Source organism: Galeopterus variegatus, unplaced genomic scaffold (assembly GCF_000696425.1).
Source record: "Galeopterus variegatus unplaced genomic scaffold, G_variegatus-3.0.2 Scaffold996, whole genome shotgun sequence".
Classification (NCBI taxonomy): Eukaryota; Metazoa; Chordata; class Mammalia; order Dermoptera; family Cynocephalidae; genus Galeopterus; species Galeopterus variegatus.
In genome coordinates this window covers 345,706-370,288 of record NW_007727107.1, presented here as the reverse complement: position 1 = coordinate 370,288, position 24,583 = coordinate 345,706, and the positions used below count along the sequence as shown (strand labels likewise).

Genomic DNA, 24,583 nt, shown 5'->3' with positions numbered 1-24,583 from the left:
CATCCTTTCACTCTTAGTCTATGTGAGTCTTTATAGGTGAGGTTGTCTCTTGAAGGCAGCATAGAATTGGGTCCTCCTTTTTAATCCAGTCATCCAGTCTGTGTCTTTTGATTAGAGAATTTAATCCTTTTATATTAAGAGTTGTTATTGAAAAGTGTTGATTTACTCCTGGCATTTTATTGATTTTTGTTTGGATGTCTTAAGTGTCTTTTGTTCCTTTCTTTCTGATTCACTGTTTGTCTTCTGTATTTGTTGGTTTCTTGGGTTGTAGATAAACTTCTTTTATCCTCTTCATTGTTGGCATTTTTATTTTACTAGTGGCTTTTGATTTTTCTTGAGATTTTATGGTAGTGGTAGTTATTTTTCAGGTACCAAACCCAGTACTCCCTTGAGAATTTCTTGTAAGGGTGGTCGTGTGGTAGTGAACTCCCACAGTTTTTGTTTGTCTGAGAAATATACTATTTGCCCTTCATTTCAAAAGGATAGCCTTGTGGAGTAGATTATTCTTGGCTGGCAATCTCTGTCTTTTAGTATTTTGAATATATCATCCCATTCCTTTCAGGCTTTTAGTGTTTGTGATGAAAAGTCTGATGTTAGCCTGATTGGGGCTCCCTTATAGGTGATTTCCTTCTTTATAGGTGATTTGACACTTCTCTCTTGCAGCTCTTAAGATTCTCTCTTTGTCTTTGAATTTTGCCAATTGGACTATAACATGTCTTTGAGAAGACCGTTTTGGGTTGAATACGTTTGGGGATCTTTGAGCTTCCTGAATCTGAAGATATGTGTCTTTTCCTATACCTGGGAAGTTTTCTGCCCCTATTTTGTTAAATATGTTTTCAATGCAATCTCCTTTTTCCTCCCTTTCTGGAATGACTCGGATATTTGAGTGCTTAAGGTTGTCTGATATCTCTTATATTTTCTTCAATGTTTTTAATTCTTTTTCCTTTTTTTATTTTTTGTCTGCCTGTGTTATTTCAAACAGCCCATCTTCAAGGTCAGAAGTTCTTTCTTCTGCTTTTGCAAGCCTGCTGGTTAAACTCTCTGTTGTGTTTTTTATTTCATTGAGTGAATTCTTCAGCTCAGCAAGCTCTGCTACATTCTTTTTCAGGGCATTGATTTCCTTGTACATTTCTTCTTTCAGGTCCTGCATACTTTTCCTTGTTTCATTGAGTTGTCTAGCTGAGTTTTCTTGTATCTCATTTAGTTTCCTTAGAATTATCCCTCAAAATTCCTTGTCAGACATTTCAAGGGCTTCTTGTTCTATAGGAGCTAGAGCTTGAGTATTATTACCCTTTGGTGGTGTACTTTCTTGATTTTTCATATTTCTTTTATCTTTCCTTTGATGTTTAATCATTGTGGGAAGGGATTTCATGGTCCAATGATTTGACACTATTGTCTGGCTAGGATCCTGCCGTGGCTGCCAATTTGGCACAGCTGCCTCAGTGTCTGCTTGGTTGCCTGCTGGCACCTCCGGCGTGTGGTCGTCTCGAGTCTCAAGCCTCTCCAGGGAGGTGCCTCTCTGGTTAGCGTGCACTCATCCGGGTGGGGCTGGGATCTGGCAGCTGCCTAACTGGGATTTCAAGATTGGTACTGAGGGCTTTAAAAGGAGAGTGCATTAAGAGATGTCTCTCTCTGCTCCACCATTTTCTGCCATGTGAGACTCCTGGGTCACTATCATCACCACCACTAGGTGTGTTCCCCGGACTTTGGACTTCCCAGACTTTAAAACTGTAAGCAATAAACTTTGTTTTCTTATAAATCACCCAGTCCCATGTATTTTGTTATAAGCAACAGAAACAGACTAATACACTTCCCAAAGTGATCTACAAGTCAATACAATCTCTATTAATCCCTATTAAAATTTTAATAACATTTTCTACAGAAATAGAAAAATAATTCTAACAGTATACAACCACAAAAGACCCCAAATAGTCAAAGCAATCTTGAAAAAGAACAAAACTTGTGGCATTACACTACCTGATTTCAAAATATATTACAAAACTATAGCAATCAAAACAGCATGATACTGGCATAAAAATAGACACATCAACCAGTAGAACAGAAAAGAGAACCCAAAAATAAACCCACACATTTATAGTCAATTAATTTTTGACAAAGGTGCCAAGAATGCACAATGGAAAAGGAACAGTCTCTTCAGTAAATCATGCTGGTAAAACTGGGTGTTCACATGAAAAAGAACAAAATTGGAAACTTTCTCACACCATACACAAAAATCAATTCGAAAGTGATTAAAAACTTGTGCATAAGACCTGAAATTGTAAAACTACAAGAAGAAAACAGGAAAATCTTCACAACATTGTTCTGGGAAATGATTCTTGGGTATGACCCTAAAAGCACAGGCAACAAAAGCAAAAACAGGCAAATGTGATTGCATTAAACTTAAAAGCTTCTGCACAGCAAAGGAAACAAGAGTGAAGAGACAACCTATGGATTGGGAGAAAGTATTGGCAAACCGTACATCTGATAAGGGGTTAATATCCAAAATAAATAAGGGACTCAAATACCTCAATAGCAAGGAAACAAATAACCCTATTTAAAAATGGGCAAAACACCTGAATAGACATTTTTCCAAAGAAGACATATGAAGAGGTAACAGGTATATGAAAAAAATGCTGAACAGCACTAATCATCAGGCAAATGCAAGTCAAAACCACAATGAGCTATTACCTCATACCTGTTAGAATGTCCTTTATAAAAAATATAATAGATGACAAGTGTTGGCGAAGATGTGGAGTAAAGGGAACACTTGCACACTGTTGGCGGAAATGTAACTTAGCACAGCATTTATGAATAACAGTACTGAAGATTCTCAAAACACAAAATATAGAACTGAGACTAGGAGATGCTCAGTTCCCCCAGGATTGGGTTTCAAGCCACTCCCCTGGCTCTCAAACTGCTTCTCTAGGACTCAAGCTCTGCCTCTGGGTCCTAAGCTGTGGTGGCCTGTAGCATCTATTTTTGGCACCAGCATGTGGAGATTGAGACCACAGGGGGCAGACTTATGCAATCTCACTGGCGGAGCACATTCAGTAAATGAATGACCTTCCACTGGAGGTGTTAGAGAGCAAAGAGAATATTCTAAGAATATTCAGTGACTGTGGTGGAATCTGACCAATGAGCATGCTCTAAAAGAGACCAACTGAGCATGTGCCAGACTAGGTAACATAACTGGGAACCACCCCCTTAGTTGAATATTCATTAGATAGCATGAATATGGATTAGATAGCAAAACTATAAAAGTTGAACCCTGGTAGAAGGCAGGACTGTTGCTCATTCTCTTTGGGGTGAGCACACACTTTGCTTGAGGTGTGTATTTCTTTCTTTTTGTATCAGACTTGCTTTTAGCAGGCTGCTGATCACTCAAGAGCCAGCCTGCACTTTGTCTGAATGTGCATTTCTTACTTTTGTATTAAACTTGGTGCAGGCCCTGCTCAGTCTCTGGAGCGAGGCTGCACTTTTTCTGTGAAATCTGTATCTCTAATTCATTACATTAGACTTGTTTTCACTTTTTACTGTGATTCTGCTCTTGAATTCTTTCCTGTGGTGGAGTCAAGAACTTGATAAGAGGACAGGGTGGGTTGAGGCTGGTTATCAAACCTCCCTAGGCCAGAATACCATATGATACACCAATCTCACTTCTGGATATATATCCAAAAAAATTCAAATCACTATCTCAAAGAGATATCTTCACTCCCATATTCATTACAGCATTATTCACAATAGCTAAGATATAAAAATCAACCTAAGCATCCATCGACAGATGAGCAGATAAAGAAAATGTGAATTATAAACAATGGAATACTATTCAGCCTTAAAAAAGAAGGAAGTCTTGTCATTTGCAACACATGGATGAACTTGGAAGACATTATGCTAAGTGATATTAATCCAGGCACAGAAAGACAAATACTGCACAATCTCACTTATATGTGGAATCTTAAAAAAAAAAAAAGAAAAGAAAAATCAAACACGAAAGTAGAGAGTAGAATGGTGGTTAAGAGGGCCTGGAGGTGGGGAGGGGGAATGGGGAGATGTTGGTCAAAGGGTACAAAGTTTCTGTTAGACAGCAGGAATACATTTTGGAGATCTATGATACAGCATGGTGACTATAGTTAGTAATAATGTGCTGCATATTCACAAATTGCAAAGGGAGTAGATTTTAAATGTTCTCACTACAAAAATATAAGTATGTGAGGTTATGGATATGTTAATTACTTAATTTAATTATTCCACAATGTATACATATGAGGGTTCTTCAAAAAGTTCATGGGGGGGGCAGCCTGTGGCTCACTTGGGAGAGTGCGGTGCTGATAACACCAAGGCCACGGGTTCAGATCCCTATTTAGGGATGGCCGGTTAGCTCACTCGGGAGAGCGTGGTGCTGACAACACCAAGTCAAGGGTTAAGATCCTCTAACCGGTCATCTTTAAAAAAAAAAAAAGTTCATGGAAAAATAGAATTAAAAAGTCTGAATATTTTCATGAACTTTTTGAAGACCCGCCATATGAAAACATCACACTGTATTCCATAAATATATAAAATCATTATTTGTTAATTAAAAAAAAATTAAGTGAAATACCATGTCCCTACCTCCCCAAAAGTAAATGAATATAATTAACCTTTCTAATAATTTAAAGAAAATTCATATGCTTATAACAACTTATGCAGAAAAAGCATTTGAAAAACTTAAACATCTAAACATTTATGATTAAAAAAATCCTCAGCAAAGTAGGATTAGAAGGAAACTTCCTCAGCCTAATAAAAAGGGCACTATCAAAAACATACAGTGAATATAATAATGGTGAAAGCCTGAAAACTTTCAGTCTAATGGAAGGATATCTGCTCTATACTGTAACATCGTACTGAAGGTTATAAGCAATGCAATAAGGCAAGAACAAGGAGTAAAGGCATACAGACTGGAAAGGAAGAAATGAAACTGTTTTCATTGATAGATCACATGATTGTCTACATAGAAAAAACACAAAGTGTCTGCAGATCTATGAATAAATTCTTTTAGAATAAGTAAGTTTAGCAAGGTTGCAGGATACAAGGTCAATATACAAAAGTCAATTATATTTTTGTATACTAGTAATGAAAAACTAAAAATTGAAATAAATTAAACAGTACTCTTTATAACAGCACCAAAAGCATGAAATATTTAGGTATAAATTTTATAAAATATGTGCAAGATTTGTATTCTAAAGAACTACAAAAACACTCATGAAAGAAATCACAGAAGACCTAAATAAATTGAGAAACATATAGGTTCTCAATTGGAACCTATGAATTGGAAATGTCAGTATAGTAAAGATGCCAATATCCCCTCAATTTATCTATAGATCCAGTAGAATTCCAGCAGAATTTTTGTAGAAATTTACAAACCAGTTCTAAAATTTATGTGGAAAACAAGGAACTCAGAATATCCAAAAAATTTTGCAAAAGAACAAATTGGGGGACTCACATCATTTGATTTTATAGTTTCTATATATTAGGCTTCACAGTCAGCTTAACATAAGAACATCTGCTACTGCTGCGCCCTGTCCCTCTGCTCCCTGCCTTTCCCTCAAGGCCAGTACGTTCTGACAAGAATGCCTGGTACAACTCACCCTGTCCCCCTGCCTCCTCCCTTTCTCTCAGGCTGGTGTGCTCCAATAAAAACATTGTGTATGAAGCAAACAAAACAACAAAAAAACAACAACAACACACAAAGCCTTTACGGAATGCTGAGTGCTCAGAATAGCTGCCCCAACCCCTCCCAGACAAGCCCTATAATAAAGTCTCTGCCAGTCTGTACAAGGGCAGAACACTGATCTTTTAGTTTCCCCTCCAGATTTGCTAGAGTAAACTCCCTTGCTTGATAACATTTGACTCAGGGTCTTTCATTTTGTTTGTCTCGCAGACCTAACACTATAAAGTTAGATTTTCAAAGTACTATATTATTAGAGAATGAATAAACATATAGATCATTGGAACAAAAGCAAAAGTCTTGAAATTAACCCATACATATATAGCCAATTAATTTTTGACAAAGTTGCAAAGGCAATTCAATGGAGAAGGAATAGTGTTTATCAAAAAATAATGCTGAATTTCTCAATATCCATATGCAAAAAAACCCTTAATCTATATCTTGCCCTAACAAAATTTAATTCAAAATGGATCATAGGCCTAAATGTGAAACCTAACATTCCAAAACTTTTAGAGGAAAACATTGAAGAAAATCTTTATGACCTTAGGTTAGGCAAAGATGTCTTAGATTACAACACCCAAAGCACAATCATTTTAGAAGAAAAATTGGACTTCAAAGTTAAGAACAACTGCTTTTTTTTTTTTTTTTTCCTTTTTGTCTTTTTTCGTGTCTGGCAACAGATCACAACCCTCAGTGTCGCGCCCGTATCGGACTGGGACCGGCAATGGGATCGCAACCCTCGGTGTTGCGCCCGCACCTCGCTCAGCCAGTGAGCGGGAACCAGTCTGTATGTGGGATCCGAACCCTTGGCGGGAGCACCGCCGCGCTCCCAAGCGGCGCACTGTAGCAGTGCGCCACCGGGCCGGCCCAAGAACAACTGCTCTTTTAAAGATACTGTAAAGAAACTAAAAAGACTAACCAGAGAGTGGGAGAAAATATTTGCAAATTCTTATTTGATAATAGACTTATAGTCCAAATATATAAACAACTATCACAACTCAATATTAAGAAAATAAACAACTCAATCTAAAATGGGCAAAAGATTTGAACAAATGCTTCACTAAAGAAGATAACTGGATGGCAAATAAGCAAACGAAAAGTTGTTCAACATCACTGGGATAAGACACATAAAAATCATAATGAGATGTCACTGCACACCTATTAGAATGTTTAAAAAAAAAAACACCAAAAAACCTAAACTGGAACTCTCATACATCCCTGGTGAGAATGCAGAAAGGTGCAGCTTCCTAGGAAAGAGTTTTGCAGTTTCTACAAATTTAAACCTACACTTACTATATGACCCAGCCGTTCTGCTCTTCGGTAAATGCACACAAAAATCTGTTCACAATTGTTTTAGCAGTTTTACATACAATGTCCCAAACTGGAAACAACATAACTGTTTCTCAACTGGTGAAGTGATGAACAGTGGTACGTCTGTGCAACAACACAATACTCAACAGTAAAAAAGTGAACTTCTGATGTACCCAACGTGGGTGGATCTCAAAAACACTACGCTCATTGAAAGAGGCCGGACACAAAGTTATAAATACTATGTAATTCTATTTACATAACATTTTGTAGAATACAAACTAATTTAGCACAATACTCAACAGTAAAAAAGTGAACTTCTGATGTACCCAACGTGGGTGGATCTCAAAAACACTACGCTCATTGAAAGAGGCCGGACGCAAAGTTATAAATACTATGTAATTCTATTTACATAACATTTTGTAGAATACAAACTAATTTATAGGGCCAGAAAGCAGAGCAGTTGTTGCCTGGTGCTGGAGATGAAGGAGAGATGGACTGCAATGGGGCATGAGGAAACTTTGGGGGTGATTGATGTTCTGTGGTTTGACTGTGCTTCTGATTATAGAACTTCATATTTTTGCCAAAAATCCCCACACTGTGTGTTGGACAACTGGATTCTATTTGGGAAAGACATAAAATTTCCCTGCCTTATAAAATAATTTAGATGGATAAAAGACAAAGTTATGTGGCATGGGATCCTTGATGTGGAGGGTAAGTATTTGAAATTATTGAAAGGAAATAAGTATTTATGATTTGGTGTAGGCTAAGATTTATTAGATATGATAATGAGAGCAAAAAACATAAAAGAAAGTCTGCTGAGTATAATTACATATATTTACATATTTTTAATTAAATTATTTTTGCCTCTAAAACACTGAGAATAACTTATCTAAACATAGATATTTGTTCTATTCTTTTTAAAATTAACAGCTGCACAATATTACGTTGTATGGATAAATTACCATAGTAATTGAAACAATCTCTGTGTTTGGTGTTTATGTATTATTTGGCAATCATAAATAATGCTGCAATAAACAGCCAATGTATTTTAATCATTAGTGATACACCTTCTGAGTAATATTCCTTTTAAAGGAATTGTAGTTCAAAAGATATATGGATATGTATTTTGTTAGCTATTGCCTCCAAACCACTATAAATATTATAAGAAAAGCAATCTTCTGGAAGAAAATATTTATAAAGCATCTAAACAACAAGACTTCTATGTGCAGTATATAAAATCTCAAGGAAAAGGATTTAGATGAAGGGATACAATCCAGAAGAAAAATTAGCAAAATGGAGATGAAGGAAACGCTGTAAAGAAGCAACTCAAATGACAAATGAAGGTACGAACCTTGCAAGTAAAGATAGGATACTGAGGAGATAATCTTCCATATACTGGTTGTGGGAATATGAATTGAGAGCCAGGTAGGAAAGCCTTTTGACATCTATTGCAAGCACTGGGACTCCGAGAACTAGCAATTCTCTTTTCAGGCACAAGTTCATTTACTTACGAGGGTACTTCACAAAGGTCATGGAGAGGTTTGTATTATCTTTGAACTCTACTTTTCACCAACTTTTTGAAATACCCTTGTATATCCTCAAAGAACCTTGAAAAAAACCTATTATCACTTCATTTATTTTTTCATAGAAATTAAGAATTTTCAGGTAAAGTTTAAGCCACAAAGCAGGGCTTACCAGATTGGATTCTGATCAGTCCCCGTGTGTTCCAGGTGACAGCAGCTCTTGAGGTATGGATAACGGCCTCCCTCCTCCCACATGTACACATGCAAAGAGAGATCTCGGGATGCAGTGAGGACATGGATAGAATCCTTCAAAGGATACCCGGGAGCGAGCAGCCAAGAAGTCAAAGTCAGATCCAAAAGCAGTGGGACAAAGAAAAGATAAAAGTTTAGGCGATGGATATGCTATCTACCCTAAGTGAATCATTGCATAATACATGCATGTGTTGAAACAACACACTGTACCCCACACAATTAAATTTTTTTTAAAAATTAAAAAGCAATGGGAGGAGAGAGATCATACATACGACCCATAAGCTGTTGATGGCTGCCTGGTGGTCCTCAAATCGTTGCAGGAGGAAGCCATTGATGTTGAAGAGAAACAGGTATGGCCCACTCACAAAGACAATCATATTTCTTTCACCGACTCCCATCCATAATGGACTCTCAATTTGAACCGGCAACAGGAAACTTGCGATCTGATATTCTGTTTTTGTGTACAACACATATGCACACACATACATGCAGGCAATTTCAAATCATTTAGTCAGAACACTATCCTTACACTGAATGAAATAACATACTCCCTACTTCCATGGAACTTCAGTCCAGTGAAGAAAATGAAGGGTAGTCCAGTGGCCTGACAAATACATGTCACTGGCTGTGGTAATGGGCGCCATGACACAGGAACAGAAGGCTATGGACAATAAATAACAAACATTAAGGGAGACCTGTAATGGGAAGGGGCATCGGAACCCAGGCCCTAAAACCTGATGGAAATCTTAACATATCTACCCAAGAGGGCAGGGTGGAATATAGAGCTCAGCGTGGGTATTAGAGTCAAACAGGCATGGATTCACCCCCAGCTGAAGACATCCCCTGTTCCCTTCACACAGTATGACCTACTTACGTAAACTGATAGCTTAACATGAACGCATGTGTGATACAGAAGAGAAACAAGTGTTTCTACTGTGGCATAGCCTACCTCGGATGACTGTTTTACCCCCAGTCCTCTCAGTTGTTAGATCAAAGGTGGTAAATCCTGTGTTTTTGCTAGAGCCTCTTCGGAACATCAGTGTTATCCTGTTTTTTATCCTTGGGTTCCAGCAGGCTCTGCAGCATGGTGCAAATGGGAGAGAGACAGACAGAGGGGTGCTGTCCTCTGAAGGTCTCAGTAAGCACTCTGTGAAAAATACCTAAGGAGAGAGCATCGCACATGCAGTCAGGTGAAGGGGATGTTACAGCATCTCAGGACAGAAGTGACTCCAGAAAAGATGCCTACAACTTCCTCATCTTGTGGCTAAAGCTTTGTTCTGTATCTCAGGAAGCACTGAGTACTCACTGCTCATCACTCCAGCTTACAAGGAGCTCTTTGTCTTCCTATCCTTCTTGCATGTTTACAGATAGAATGGAGTCCCTGAGCATAACAGGGGGTTACAAAATCATCTTGCCACATTGGACCTCTGGTCAAGTTGAAGTTGGCTAAGTAGATTTTCCTTTCTTGGAGAATTAGTCAAGGGTTGTTTTGCTTTTACTACCTCTCCTCTTAACTCCTTGCTCTCTGCTGCCTGCCCAGTGCACAGGTGCCACGCTCAGAATGATGTTCAGAAGCTGGTGCATATTTGTTTACCTTTGGGCTTCTCTGTGCTTTCAAGTCAAGGTAGATTAAAGTAAGGAAAGCGAAAGTGAACAAGGTTACTAAAGATCCTTGTCTCTTCCTACCTCTCTCACCCTCCTCTATTTCTTTGGCAGAGTCAGGCTTCACTAATACATTTTCATTAATAAACATTTGCCATTACAACTGGATATTATTGCTTCAAAGAACATTGTTTCCTGACTGTAAGAATGGATTCCACTTCTGAAAAGGCCTGAGAGAGGAGGAAGCAGTATGCCCGGTCCTCCCTGAGATCTGTAGCTTCTCTAACACTTCCTAACATGACCTTCCTAGTGTTTGACCCTCCTGTCCCAAAACTGAAGCACACAGAACAGCACCTACCTTTGGCAAGATATGTTGATGTCTCCCAGAAGCAAAGACCCATTTCTTGTCAGGAGAGCAGTGTAGAAGATCAACACTATATTTAAATGCATTAACTTTAGAAATATCCTTTAACTGAGGTACTGTCAATGTGTAGATGTCACCTTCAGAATCACCCACCTGAAACCAAAGCATTGCCACCATATCAATAGAAGTAGATGTAAAATCTTGAACTACACAGGAAGCAGCACTGTCAGGTGTGAGCCATCACATAATGCAGATAAAAACCTCTGACCAGGCTGTATCACAAGTTGTTGGGATGATCCCAGGGAATAAAACTTTCTAAGCTCCAATACACTCTTCTCAAGGATAGTTATTTATTAGCACATCACCGCTATATTTTTCCCTCAATGTCTCCCCAAACCCACATCTCTCCCTCCACAGTCCCTGTCCATATTTAAAGACTGTACAATAATGTACACTTGAAAGAAGACACATAGATATGAAATGATTCAGGAAGGTTGTTTTTACAAGAATGGCTGGGGAAATGTACTTGAGGTAGGTCAAAGGCCAACCGGGTATGGAGGTCTGTATGGCCAACATTCATTGGTAAACTTTGACTGTCTCTGAGGGTATGTTGAAGAGATGACTCGAAGGAGACAGATTGGGATGTGACAATAATTGGACCTTGACACATGTCAAGGCAGCAGGCATTTTGTTTTATGGGCCACCACTAGATGCAGGGCTCAGTTACCATCACGAATGGGCCATCCTTTGTGAGACAGGCTTCCAAGGAAAAACAGGCCCGAGGCATGGTGAGAGCAGCTACAGCATCCCCATCCTGACAATTCCACACTTTGATAGTTCCCTTCATGTCCACAGTGATTGCAAGATGCATCTGAGGGAAGGTCACCAGCTCATTGATCCTGGACTGCTGGACTGGGCTTGACCAGATCATAATGCCCTGGAGAACGAGAATAACACTATTCAAGGAACTCCTCACACCCACAGTGCTTTCATTCTGTCCATGTTTATTTAGAAGCCTCTTCTCAATCAGACCCACTTCTTGCTTCTGGGAAAAGAATATGAAAACTCTAAACATGTCACTTAGTTGGGGGTATAAACATGAAAACAGGAGCTATGCAATGCTTAAACGCAGGAACTTGTTACATGATGGGAATAGAGAATAACCAGGCTTTATTTCACAACATATTTCACAACATGAAACATACCTAGAATTTTACAACATATGAAACATGCCTAGAATTCTTTCTATGACATAGTAGGAACTATGATGTCTGCTTAGGACATGGTAGGTATCAACCGTCATGAGTATTATTATTCCATCATCAACCTTGTACACTGCACACAAAACAGAAGAAATAGTTTTCTTTCTAGAATTCTATTTAGCCTTTTTTTAAGTTGTGAAGTATATCATACAAAAAGAAAAGAGCACAAACATACATGTAAAGTTTAATAAATTAATACAACTGAATACCAATGTTCTCCCAAAGTCCTATTGTATTTGCTCTATTTAATAACCCTTCTAGCCCGCTCAAATGTGACCACTATTTTGATTCCTAACAGTATAACAGATCGCCTGTATAGTGCTACCTAGTGTCATGAAGAAGTCATTCCAAAAATTTAGTGGCTTAAAACAAATTTTTGTTATCTGAAAGTTGGGTCTCTCGTGAGGTTGAAGTCAAGTTTCACTTTCAAGATGGCTCACTCACATGGCTGGGAAGTAGGTGCTGGCTATTGGCCGGAGTCCTCAGTACCTCACCACACAAGTGATTCTGTAGGGTTGCTTGGGTGTCCTCATAACTGGATATCAAAGAGTCAATGACTCAAGAGAGAGGAAGTATCTTCTATGTCATACCTTCAGAAGTTACAGAGGCTTACCATCAAGGTAGTGGATCAGACAGTCCCCAGCATCACTCTCTCCCACAAATCAATCAATTTACAACCATTAAAAAGCAACAACAGCCAAGCTGGGGCCGCTAGAGCTCAGGGGAAGAGGAGGAGAGACTTACGGAGTACACGAAGGTGGGAGAAGCCACAATGAGAGAAAGAAAGAACTGCTCCGACTGTTTCAAGCCCCGGCCACTTCAATGCAGGAGCTGGTGAGTGCATGGAACAGAAATTGGCAAAGGCTGCAGCTGTGCCCTTCATATGAAGTTGCGTGGAGGTGGCAGTGGAAAAGAGGGCCTTGGTGGCTCCCAGGCCAGCAAGACCACTAACACGGTTCCATGGACACATGGGACACATGCCACAAGAAGTGAAGAGAAGGAGCCACTCAGAGGCTGGTGAGTCATCACAAGAGACTGGTGCACAGCCGTTCCCATGCGAAGTATTTGGAGTGCAGGTGGTGAGGGAGACGGGCCCACCAGGAGAACACTGGGGCACAGCAAGGACAGCTGATCTGTCCCCCAATCAGTGCAGGACCACTCAGTGGAGACTGGTCAGTAATATAGAACTACAGGGGGTGTAGTTTGCTGAAAAGTCTCAGGGATAGACCAGAGTTTCCACACAACCCAGGTGTACTGGATCTCATGAGAGCCAGAAGTACCTACAAAGTCAGCCATTAAAACCGGAGCTGCACAAAAAGCCTTCCCCAGGGAATCAGCAGCAAAGCAGCAATTTAGCTCAATGACAGGGCTCAAGTGCTGGTCCCCACAGGAAGTTCCCCCATTTTAGAAGTAAGCCAAGGACAACAAATTAGTTTCAGTGCAGAGTTTGAGTAGTAGAACAGCAAATAACCCAACATAGAACTGGAAGAAAAAACAAAATACCCACAGACCAGAGACAAAGTCCGATATTAATTAATAAAGGTCTCTCATACCAAAGAACACCTGTAAAACCTAGAAGGACAGGAATTCCCCTGGGCTACCAAGCCAGGCAGGAGCGAGGGCTGGGGGCCTCAGCCATGTCCCCCAGCACCTGCAACCCAGCAAACAACTACTGAGCCACTGCAGGAAGTGCCCCAGGCTCTCTGGAGCCAGGGTGATGGGGGGCTGAGGGCCTTGGGCACAGGCCCCCAACACCCACAACCAGCCCAGCGATGACCACCGAGCTGCTGCAGGAAGTGCCCCAGGCTCCTGAGCTGGGGCAATGGTGGGGGTCGAAGGCTTCAGCCACACCCCCCTGACATCTTCATCCAGCCCGGCAATGACTAAGATGCTGGAAGCCCCCTGGTCTCCCCTGCAGGAATGAGGGGGTGCCACAGGCCTCGACCTCACCCTTTTCCCTTCATCCTTCTCCCACCCTATTTCCTTCCCTCTTCTCCTCTCTCCCTCCCTCCCAACTGTTCCACAACATCATAGAATCTAAAAAATATTAATAAATAACTAAACTTAAAAAAAACAGTGCTAATCATTGATGGAAAAGGCAGAAAATAAATAAATGCATATAATTATTTAAAAAAAAGTTTCACACCATCATTTCCATGATATCCTATTGGTTACAAGGTCAGCCCTACTGGTTGTGGCAGCAGACTACACAAGATCATGAATACTAGGGAGCAAGTACATTGGGCCATCTTAGAGACTGGCTGCCATAGTCCACCTGTGGCCCCTAATGATTCACTTCTTTCTAAAATAAAAATACACTCACCATTTCTCAATACCTCCATATGTCTTATACCATTACAGCATTATCACAAAATCTAGGATCTCATTGTTTAATTAGGTCCACATATAGATGAATTACTTTAGATTCAGTTCATACTAATGTGAAAACTTAGTCATCTGTCCTGCACACTCAAAATACAAGGGTGGGGTAGGCACAGGATAACATATACACTGTCATTAACAAAAGGGGAAAAAGGAAAAATGGGGTGAGAGGAATGGGAAGCACCAATGAATCACTGCTACACAGAAATTTTGGAATCCAGTTGAGGACATGCTGGCAGTTTGTTGATTCAAGTCCTAAGAAAGATTCTTCATGACTCTTGGTTTCACTCTCTAGGCTCTTGGTTTTGTCCTCTGAGTTATCCTTCTGTTTCCATATATGGTGGCCTAATTTTGCAGCTGAGTAGTTTTTGTAGCCTGTTTCCTGCCTGTAAATGTTTTGGGATGCAAAGGACTTTTTTCCTTTTGTCATGTTTTGGCCCCTTTAAATCCCAGCTGGCAGTGTTTCTGCCAATGTAATTCTCTCAAAACCTTTGTGGGTCTCCTCAGAACCTTTTGGAGTTCATGCCACTAGACAAGAGCCACACATGCAAGTATTTGAAATAAATTGTTTTGTATCTTGGCCTTCTGCTGGGGTACCTGAGGACAATGCCTTAAGCTTTTATTGTGGGGCACAATAATGTTTTGATACATATGTATGTCATATAATAATTAGGTTAGGGTAGTTAACATATCAATCACGTAAGCTTCTTAGAAGTCCTTTTGCTTGACTGAGAAGTTCCCTGAGGCACCTCCTTAGATCTTTCTAAGGTCTAACAAGGAATTTTGCAGCCACCTCAAGATTCACTGACATTGCTCTGCATTGATCTTTGTTTGAAATCCATTTCTTAAGTTTTAGCATCATTTGCCATCTGTAAAGGCTGGGGATTTTCAAAACCAGCAATACCTAATTCTCTCTTGGTTGATAGTTCTTACTTTATCCTCTCTTTCTTTGCATTTTACTATAAGCAGCAAGAAGCAGTCAATATTGAGCATTCTGCCTGAAAATCTCCTTAGCAAGATCACTCAATTCATTGGATACATTTTCTAATTTTCACCTTACCATGGGTGACAGTGTTGTTGCTAAACTTCTGCAACTACGTAATAAGGATTCCTTTTCCTCCAGTGTCCAATAACATTTTTCACACTTTTGTTAAAGCCCTCATGGTAGGTCATTATGTTTTTGCTAACAGTCTCTTTAAGGTTCTCCTCAGTCTTATCAGCTTCTGTTTGCTGCCTGGTTCCAAAGCTTTTCCGCATTGTAGGTTTTTGTTATGGCAGCGCCCCACTTCCAGGTTCTTAAGACTGTATTAGTTATCTATTGCTGAACAACAAATTACATAGCAGTTTAAAGTAATAAACATTATCTCACACAGTTTCTGTGGGTCAAAAATTCAAGAGTGGATTAACCGAGTGGTTCTGGCTTAGGATTTCTCATGAGGTTGCAGCAAGATATTGGCTAAAGGATTTGGACCAGGGTTGGAAGATTTGATTTTAAGATGGCTCACTCACATGACTGCAAGTTGGTGCTGGATGTTGGCAGGAGACCTGAATTCTCTGTCATGTGGACCTATCCATTAGATTGCTTGAATGTCCTCAGGAACATGGTGTCTGGTTTCCCCTAGAGAAAGTTATCCAAGAGATACACTTCTAGATTTTTAACTCTTTTCCCTGTTACCTCATATATCCATACAAGGGTATTTATCATACATCAGAAGACCCTGAGAGAGAGAGAGAATCATTATCTAATTTTTACAGGGAGGGATAGAGAGATCCAAACAGGTAAAATTTTAAAAATACAATAATTTGGGACCCACTTTGGGGTCTTTCAACTCCCTAACCAGTGCTCCTTGTATTACATGTGCTGGTCTTCAAAAGACCTTTGTACCCCCTGGAAGTAACCTGAAATAGACACCACTTTCTGAAAAAGCTAATATAACAAATGCCAATCATTGACAAAGAGGCAGTAGAATAGATAAGGAAGATGAACAATGCCAAGAGATTATTTACTTCACAAAATCACTCCATATTACAGCCAGAAAATAGATCCTTGTACAAGATTATATGTAGAAACACATACTGAAAAGCAAATTCTCTGTGTCTATGCTCTGAATGAAAAAGTCATAAGTTACTAGTTGGAAAAACTGATTTGAACCCTTGTTTCTGTTACTAATTCCAAGTATCATTTTCCTTTTAAAACTCCTGTTTCATATGTGTAACAGGATGGATGCAGGTATGCATTACCTTTGCTACTTACTGGCAAGACTCACCTCTTGCACATCCCAGGCATAAAGTACACGCCATGAAGACGCAGCACAAACAATCGACGTCTCTTGTCCACCCGTTGTGAGGCCACTTCCTGAGAGATAAGCCAAAGGCCCAAAGGTTCCTGGAAGAAAACACAGACAAAATGACCAGATAGTTGAGGGATGATCCAAACCAAATAAAGACAATTTCAAGTTTTCCTGTAACCTCTTAGGATGGTTTGTGTAACAATTATGGAGAAGATGGAAACTGCGCTTCAAGTCAGTCAAACATGCATTCCCATTACAGAATGGCCATTTGGAGATATTGGCCAACTTGTTTTTTCTCTTTCACCCATTTCCATAGATATAAAGTGGGTATAAAAATGTCTCCAAAAGAGACCTTTTCTGAGTTTTAAAAGAGGTATCAGGAATAAAGTGAGCAGGAGAACCTCTGTTATTTAAGAGTTTCTCATTAACTTTTTTCAGATTTTTGTTCAAGGGATGGGAAGCCTTAGAAAAAGGGACTATCAGGGCCTGATTTTATGTTGTGAAAAGATCACTGTGGTTTCTCAATTCAGCACAGACTGTAGGAGACAAGAAAGGAAGCAGGGAGACTAGTTACATGGCTATTACTGCAACCCAGTCCTGTTAAATTTTAATTCCCTTTCCCTTCACTGAATGAGAACACAGAACTGCATACAGGGGGAAAATATAGAGTGGATTTCTGGAAACAAGAAGTTTATCACGTTCCTCTAGGGCACTCATCCACCTACCTAGGTTCCCAGTTGCTTCTTTGTAGATAAAGTCATCTGGCTGTGCTGATTCCATGAGATGCTCCTGCTTTACCTGATGCAGGAATAACTGCTTCCACGTCTGCTTACCCAGGCATGGATAAGTGAAGTTGCAGAAGAGGTTCCCAGTTGCTTCTTTGTAGATAAAGTCATCTGGCTGTGCTGATTCCATGAGATGCTCCTGCTTTACTTGATGCAGGAATAACTGCTTCCACGTCTGCTTACCCAGGCATGGATAAGTGAAGTTGCAGAAGCTCCATCTCTCCAGACACAGCATTCTGGAAACAGAATCTTATCAGGCTACACCCAGTCAGCTCACCTCCTCAGAGCCACTGTTACATCACATGAACACTTCCTGTGTGCCTCTCGACACAGCCACACACAACCTTAGGTACATAGTGCAGGTGCACAATTAGATGGCCTCCTTTCCCCTTCCCACATACCCTGCCGCTTCCCTTACTCACCTCCACAGGTAATCACTCTCTGCAACCTTATTCCAGTACTACGAGAGAGAAAGGAAGAGATAAGCGGGTAATCAGTACCCACATGTTGGCTCCTCCTCTGCTGTCATTTGTTCTGGGAGCCAGGCCCACCCAGGTTGATCAGACACACTCCCAGCTCACAAAGCCCTCCCAGTCTGGGGAGGCAGGGAAATGGTAACAGCAGAGACTTATCACTGCTACTACAGGCACTCGGTATTCCTGTGAGAGCTCGGAGGAAGAAGTGTTGATTTCCTAGGACTTGAAATAGGACCTCAAGGACCAGTTAATCAGCACAACTCCTGTTTATTAGCTTATCCTTTTCATTGAATGGCATATCAGGTTCATCATCATAGTGAATGATGCTAACCCCCGAACTCTCAATGTACCACTCTGCTATTCTTCAGATTGGTGCTAAACTTGTCAAGAGAAGTGACTGAGACCCGGGGACACTGGTATATCAGAGCTGAATGGGTGTGTCTGAACAGACAAATGTAAGAAATTAAGGAAGGCTATGTGGGTCCGAGGCTGGGGTAGTTAAAGTCCCACTGCTGAGATGACAGGTGAAAGGGGTCTTGTGCAAGAACTGACAAGGTGGGGTGTGGGCAGGGAGCTGGTCAATTCAGACATAGCAATGGAGGGTGGAGAGCCTTTACCTTGTTCACTTGGGAAGCCTGTAGCAAGCTGAACGCGTCCAGGAAGGAGAAGATTCGCACCATCGGCACTTCAGGCAATTGGATCTCCATCTTCCTTAGCTCTAGCCCACATCCAGTTGCCCTTCTCCTCTATGGCTTGCTCTAATTTAAAGGCTTGGCCAAAGTCTGCAGCACTTGGAAGGATTTCCACCCACAGCCCATCTGGCTCTGATAGAAACAAGCTGCAGATGTGCGGACTCCCAGCCTGACCTCCACTTTGGCCTCTTCCCTGGGGCCAGATCCACCCAGCCAAGGGCATTCTTCCCTAAACTAGCTTGTTAGTGCTGTTCATTGTTTAGATGAGATCGACACCTTTACACTGTGAACTGGAAGTGCAGGACCCAGGGCAGCCCCAATTGCTGATGAACTTGTCAGGACTCTCTAGGAAATGTCAACTAACACATTCCCCTTCATCAGATTCAAGTCTCTGTGTGACACCCTTTAATTTGCAAATTGCCAGGGTAGGGAATCTGCTTGCCACATTTATGAGTCTACCGTAAGACATCGAGTCTCATCAACCCGGTCCATCTCTCATCGCCAATATAGCCACTGGGTTTGTGCCTTTGTGCATTTAACTTTCTGGTGGAAGGGGAAAGAATGAGCCAAACAGATTTCTCTGTAGAGGTTTATGCTAAGGCAGCAGGCCTTGTCTGAGATGGCTCTCAGTTGGTGCTTTTTCCTGTAATGTGACTCTTTTCTACAGTTACAAATCTCCCAACAACTTGATGACTCATTCCAGTATTCTCTACAGAGGATATACTGGACTGAATGTTTGTGTCCACCCAAATTCATAGGTTGAAATTCTAACTCCCAATGTAATTGAAGGTGGGGTGCCTTGGATTGAGTGTCCCCCCAAAACTTGACCCCCACTGTGACAGTATTAAGAGGGTGGTTAATCCTCTTATGGCAATTGAAAGGTGGAGGCTTGAAGAGGTGATTAGATTGCAGGACCATGCCGTAGTTCACGGATTAAAAATGGTGGTCGTGGGCATGGTTCTGAGGGCTTTAAAAAGAGAGTGAATGAGGAGGTTAGACTCTCTCTGCTCTCTCTGCTCCACCATTTTCACAATGTGATACTCAGTCGTCACTGTTGCCACCAACAAGGCTCTCACCAGATGTGTTCCCAAGTCTTTGGACTTCCCAACCTCAGAAACTGTAAGCAATAAATTTTGTTTTCTTTATAAATCACCCAGTTTCAAGTATTTTGTTATAAGCAACAGAAATGGACAAATACATGGGACATTTGGGAGGTAATAAGGTCATAAGAGTGGAGCCCTAATGAATGGGATTAGTACGCTTACAAAAGAGATCCCAGAGAGCTCTCTAGCCCTCTTTCTGCCATGTGAGGACATGAGAAGTTGGCAGTCTGCAACTGGAAGAGGACCCTCACCAGAACCTGACCATGTCGGCATCCTGATCTCAGACTTCTGGCCTCCAGGACTGTGAGAAATAAATTTCTGTCGTCTATAATCTGCCCAGTGTATGGTACTTTGTTATAGCAACCCCAGCTCACTAAGATACGGGGTCCCTCTCTGAGGCTCAGTGGTGATGACCCCTCCTTTAAACTGCTGCCTCCAGCCTCACCCACAGTAGTGGTTCTCAGAAATACCATTCTTTCTACAATGTTACCTGTTCCATGAGCCAAAACCAGATTTGGCTGTTTAGGGACAATTAAATGTCCTTTTCTTCAGAAATTAGAATGGAAAGTTTTCACATTAACAAGGCCATGGAATAAAAACCTGACTGGCATGGGGAGATCACATTTTTCATTCTGTTGGATTAGATTTATAGGAAACTAGTTTGAAGAGAATGTGGATTAAAGAGAAAGAAACTGTCATAAAGAAAAAACATCCTGGTTTAAATAGAAATAAACAGAGTCTTGATGGTATTTTTATATCAGTGATTCTAGTCCTTTGTATGTCTTTCAGGTTCCCTGAGCATTGCCATTTTACTAAAATTAGAATAAAATCTGTTTTTGGTTTACCTAATTTACATGAATGAACAACCTCTTTACTTTTCACTACCTTTAATACCAACAAAAAGTTTATGTTAGAACTTGTTAGACCTTGATGTACATCCTGAACTTTTCTTTTATATTCACAAATGGGCCCAAAACACGTGGTACTGTAACTGGTTGATAGTAAGCTTCCCTCCAGCTCTAGTTGTCCAGGACATGGAATGTTAGCACTGATTGTCAGGTTGCTGCACACACTTACCCTTTGTAAAGCAGGAATGGTGATTTCAAACTGACTGTGTCATGGGATCTCTCTTTATCTCTCTCTCTCTCTCTCTCTAAGAACTTCAGGGTTCTTTACCCACATCTTTCAAGTCTGTGGGTCCCTTTGTTTATACAACTATGAGTTAAATCGACATTGAAAGTAACCAGGTGAGAGTGAAGGTATTTTCAAATTTACAGCTATGGACTGATATGAAACATCTGAGTAGTTGCTCTTGGAAGTCGTTGTAAAAAAACCTGGGCAGCAGAATGATGGCAAAGACTGTGGATGGGCTATTCACAGAAGAGAAAGAGAGGGCTGGTCACATTCCATAGTCACATGAAAGCTTCCTCTACCAGGTAACAACCAAAACTAAAAATCATATAAAGAGATACAAACTTAAAACTATTAGTTCACCAGATATAATTTGGTAATGTTCGATGGGGGGTGGTTTCTGGGAACAGTTAAAAATATCTTAACTTTTTAACACCACCATGATGTTTAGATTGGATACAGAACTAATTGGACTTTCATGGAAAGATCTTCAAGACATATAATTAAGTTAAAAAACCAAAAAACCTCAAGTTTTAGATCAACACATGCATTTGATTTATAAATAAGGAAAGAAAAACAATTCAAAAATAATATATTTATACCTATATATGCAAATATTTACAATATATCTGGAAGTACATATGCAAAATCTGATCCCATGTTTACATCTAGGGAGGACTGGCATGGGAGGGTATGAGTAAGGAAAACTCATTTTATTCTTATTGTTAGAATAATTACCTTAAATATTAATTAATAAATTTTGGAGTTGTAAAAATGGATGCCAATTAATTTCATTTAAAGGTATATTACTAATAACCGGTTCAAGAAATAGGTCAAATTATTTTTGTTCCAAATCCACATTCTCCTGTGCATCTGTGGACTAAAGCTTATTTTCCCTACCCTTTTTTTTTTGTTTACCTCTTTCTTAAGCCAATAATTCATAGCCAAAAGAATCCAGACACACACACACACACACACACACACACACACACACTTTTTACTCAGCCCTCTACAGATTCAGATTGAAAAACAGTTTTAAGTACCAGGACTGCAGACTGCAGTCAGCTAAGCACTCAGTTTGTTACCATGAAACTGAAGCTCATAGAGAACGTGAAATGCCTGAAGAATGGAACTCAGCCCACAGCACAAGCTCTGCAGAGAGCCAGATACCTCCTTCTGTACCTTTCTCTAATTTTCTTTATGAATCTTTGCCATACCTGAGGATGATCCTGGCCTCTTTCTCTGAATGATCCATTTAGGTGTTCAAAAGCAAAGCTGTACCTGTTATCCCTTCCTCTATCAGTGCATGAGAACCACTGTTACCTCAAAACCTCAACACTGGACATTTTTCTATCCATGTGGGAGATGTGATGGTTTTACAACAGTTTTACTATGTATAATTGTTTAGTTCTCTGATTTTTATAAAGGTTGAGAAAAATTGTGTATGATCACAGAATATGTTCCTCCTGTTCTCCAACTGAACAAAGGACTAAATTTTTGAAGAAATTACATTTACACAAATGTTCATAGTGGTTTTAGTGAAACCAGTAATTTCTTTAAAGTATCATATGACAAAATGACAACAAAATGAATAGAAGTAAAGTGAGTGGAAAAATGTATTTTGAAAGAAGGCATGACCAGGGATGCATAGGTGGGGAAAAGCCCCTGGGCAGCCCACCCACTGACTGCACGGAAGGTAGGATCCAGTGCCACCCACCTCAACTGGGAGAACCTGCACCATTTCTGTGGAGGAGGTCCACAACATCAACTACCACAGCTTCTACTGCTGCAAGAATGACTTGTCACCACAGTAGCAGCCACGACCACCATGCAGGTGGCCTGCTGCATATTCGACTGCATTGACACAAGGAGAGTCACCATAGGAGCCTGGGAAAAGAGGAGGAAGTCTTTTTCCTTGAAGTCCACTCCAGAGTAATAGAAGCAGCAACTGGTCTACCAGATGAACAGAAATCAATGTAGAGATATGAAAAATATGAAAAAACAAGAAAATATAGCACTACCAAAGGAATATAGTAATTCTCAAGTACCAGACCCTACAGAACAGAAAAACTTTGGAAAGGAATTCTGAGTAATAATCCTAAGACACTCAATAACATAAGAGAAGACTCGGTTAGACAACACAATGAAACAAGAAAAAATATCCAGGATATGAAGGAAGAAACTTACAAAGAGATTAATACCTTAAGAAATAATGTAGCAGAACTCCTGGAACTGAAGGATTCATTCAATGAAATAAACACAACTGACAGTTTAAGCAGCAGGCTAGAATAAGCAGAAGAAAGAATCTCTGATCTTAAAGACAGTCTTTACAAAACAACTCACATGGACAAAAAAAGGGAAAAAGAATTTTTTAAAATGAAAAAGTCTAAGAGAGCTAGCAGACAACCTTAAGTGCACAAACACCTGGATATGGGTGTTCCAGAAGGGGAGGAGAAAGGCAAAGGCATTGAAAATCTATTCAATGATATAATAACAGAAAACTTCACAGGCATAGGGAGAGACACAGCTCTTCAGATCCAGGAAGCTCAAAGATCCCCAGATTCAATCCAAGAAGATCCTCTCTGAGACACATTGTAGTCAAACTGGGAAAGCTCAAAGACAAAGAGAGAATCCTAAAAGCAGCAAGAGAAAATCAAGTCACTTGTAAGGGAGCCCCCATCAGACTAACAGCAGACTTCTCAACTGAAACTCTACAGGTGAGAAGAAAATGGAATGATATGTTCAAAATACTAAAAGAAAAAAACTGCCAGCCAAGAATACTGTACCCAGAAATTCTATCCTTTAGAAATGAGGGGAAAATAGTGTATTTCCCAAACAAACAAAAACTGTGGGAGTTCATAACCACATGACCAGTCGTGCAAGAAATTCTTGAGAGTCCTGCATACAGAATCTGAAAAACAATAATCACTACCACAAACACACGAGAAAGAACAAAACCCACCAATAAAACACCAAAGCAAAAGAGAAAGAAAAAAGAAACGAAATCTTACCACCTGAATAAACCAGCAAACATCAAAGATGAATAATAAAAGGGGAAGAAAGGAACAAAAGATATTTAAAACATTTAAACAAAAAGCACTAAAATGGCAAGAGTGAGAAAACATCTGTCACTAACAACCCTACATGTAAAGGGATTAAACTCCCCACTCAAGAGACACAGATGGACAGATTGGATTAAAATGCTAAACCCAACTATATGCTGTCTTCAAGAGACACACCTCACCAGTAAAGATGCATACAGACTAATAGTGAAGGGATGGAAAAAGATATACCAAGCAAATGGAAACCAGAACCAAGCAGGAGTAGCTATTCTTATATCACATAAAATAGACTTTAAACCAAAAACCGTAAAAGGAGACATAGAAGGCCAATATATGATGATCTATCCAGCATGAAGACATAACAATCATAAATACGTGTACACCCAACACTGGAGCACCCAGATCTATAAAGAAAACACTATTAGATCTAAAGAAAGAGATAAACCTCAATATGATAATAGTGGAGGACCTGAATACCCCTTTTTCAGCACTGGATGGCTCATTCAGGCAACAAATCAACAGAGAAACTAAGGATTTAAACTATACTTTAGACCAATTGGACCTGGCAGATATCTACAGAACATTTCATCCAACAGCTAGAGAATATATATCCTTCTCATCAGCATATGGAACATTCTCCAGG

General features: G+C 40.0%; 1 protein-coding gene across 1 annotated transcript in view; it reads right to left on the bottom strand.

Annotated features, from left to right (window-relative positions):
- The window catches only part of FBXW12 (F-box and WD repeat domain containing 12), a 29,748-nt gene extending 11,089 nt beyond the window's left edge, over window positions 1-18,659 (bottom strand). The window contains 9 exon segments of the mRNA XM_008574091.1: window positions 8,711-8,844; window positions 9,063-9,241; window positions 9,740-9,950; window positions 10,751-10,909; window positions 11,484-11,693; window positions 16,668-16,786; window positions 17,549-17,712; window positions 17,899-17,936; window positions 18,570-18,659. Coding sequence (XP_008572313.1) covers window positions 8,711-8,844; window positions 9,063-9,241; window positions 9,740-9,950; window positions 10,751-10,909; window positions 11,484-11,693; window positions 16,668-16,786; window positions 17,549-17,712; window positions 17,899-17,936; window positions 18,570-18,659 — 1,304 coding nt within the window.
- Window positions 18,660-24,583: the final 5,924 nt, after the last annotated feature.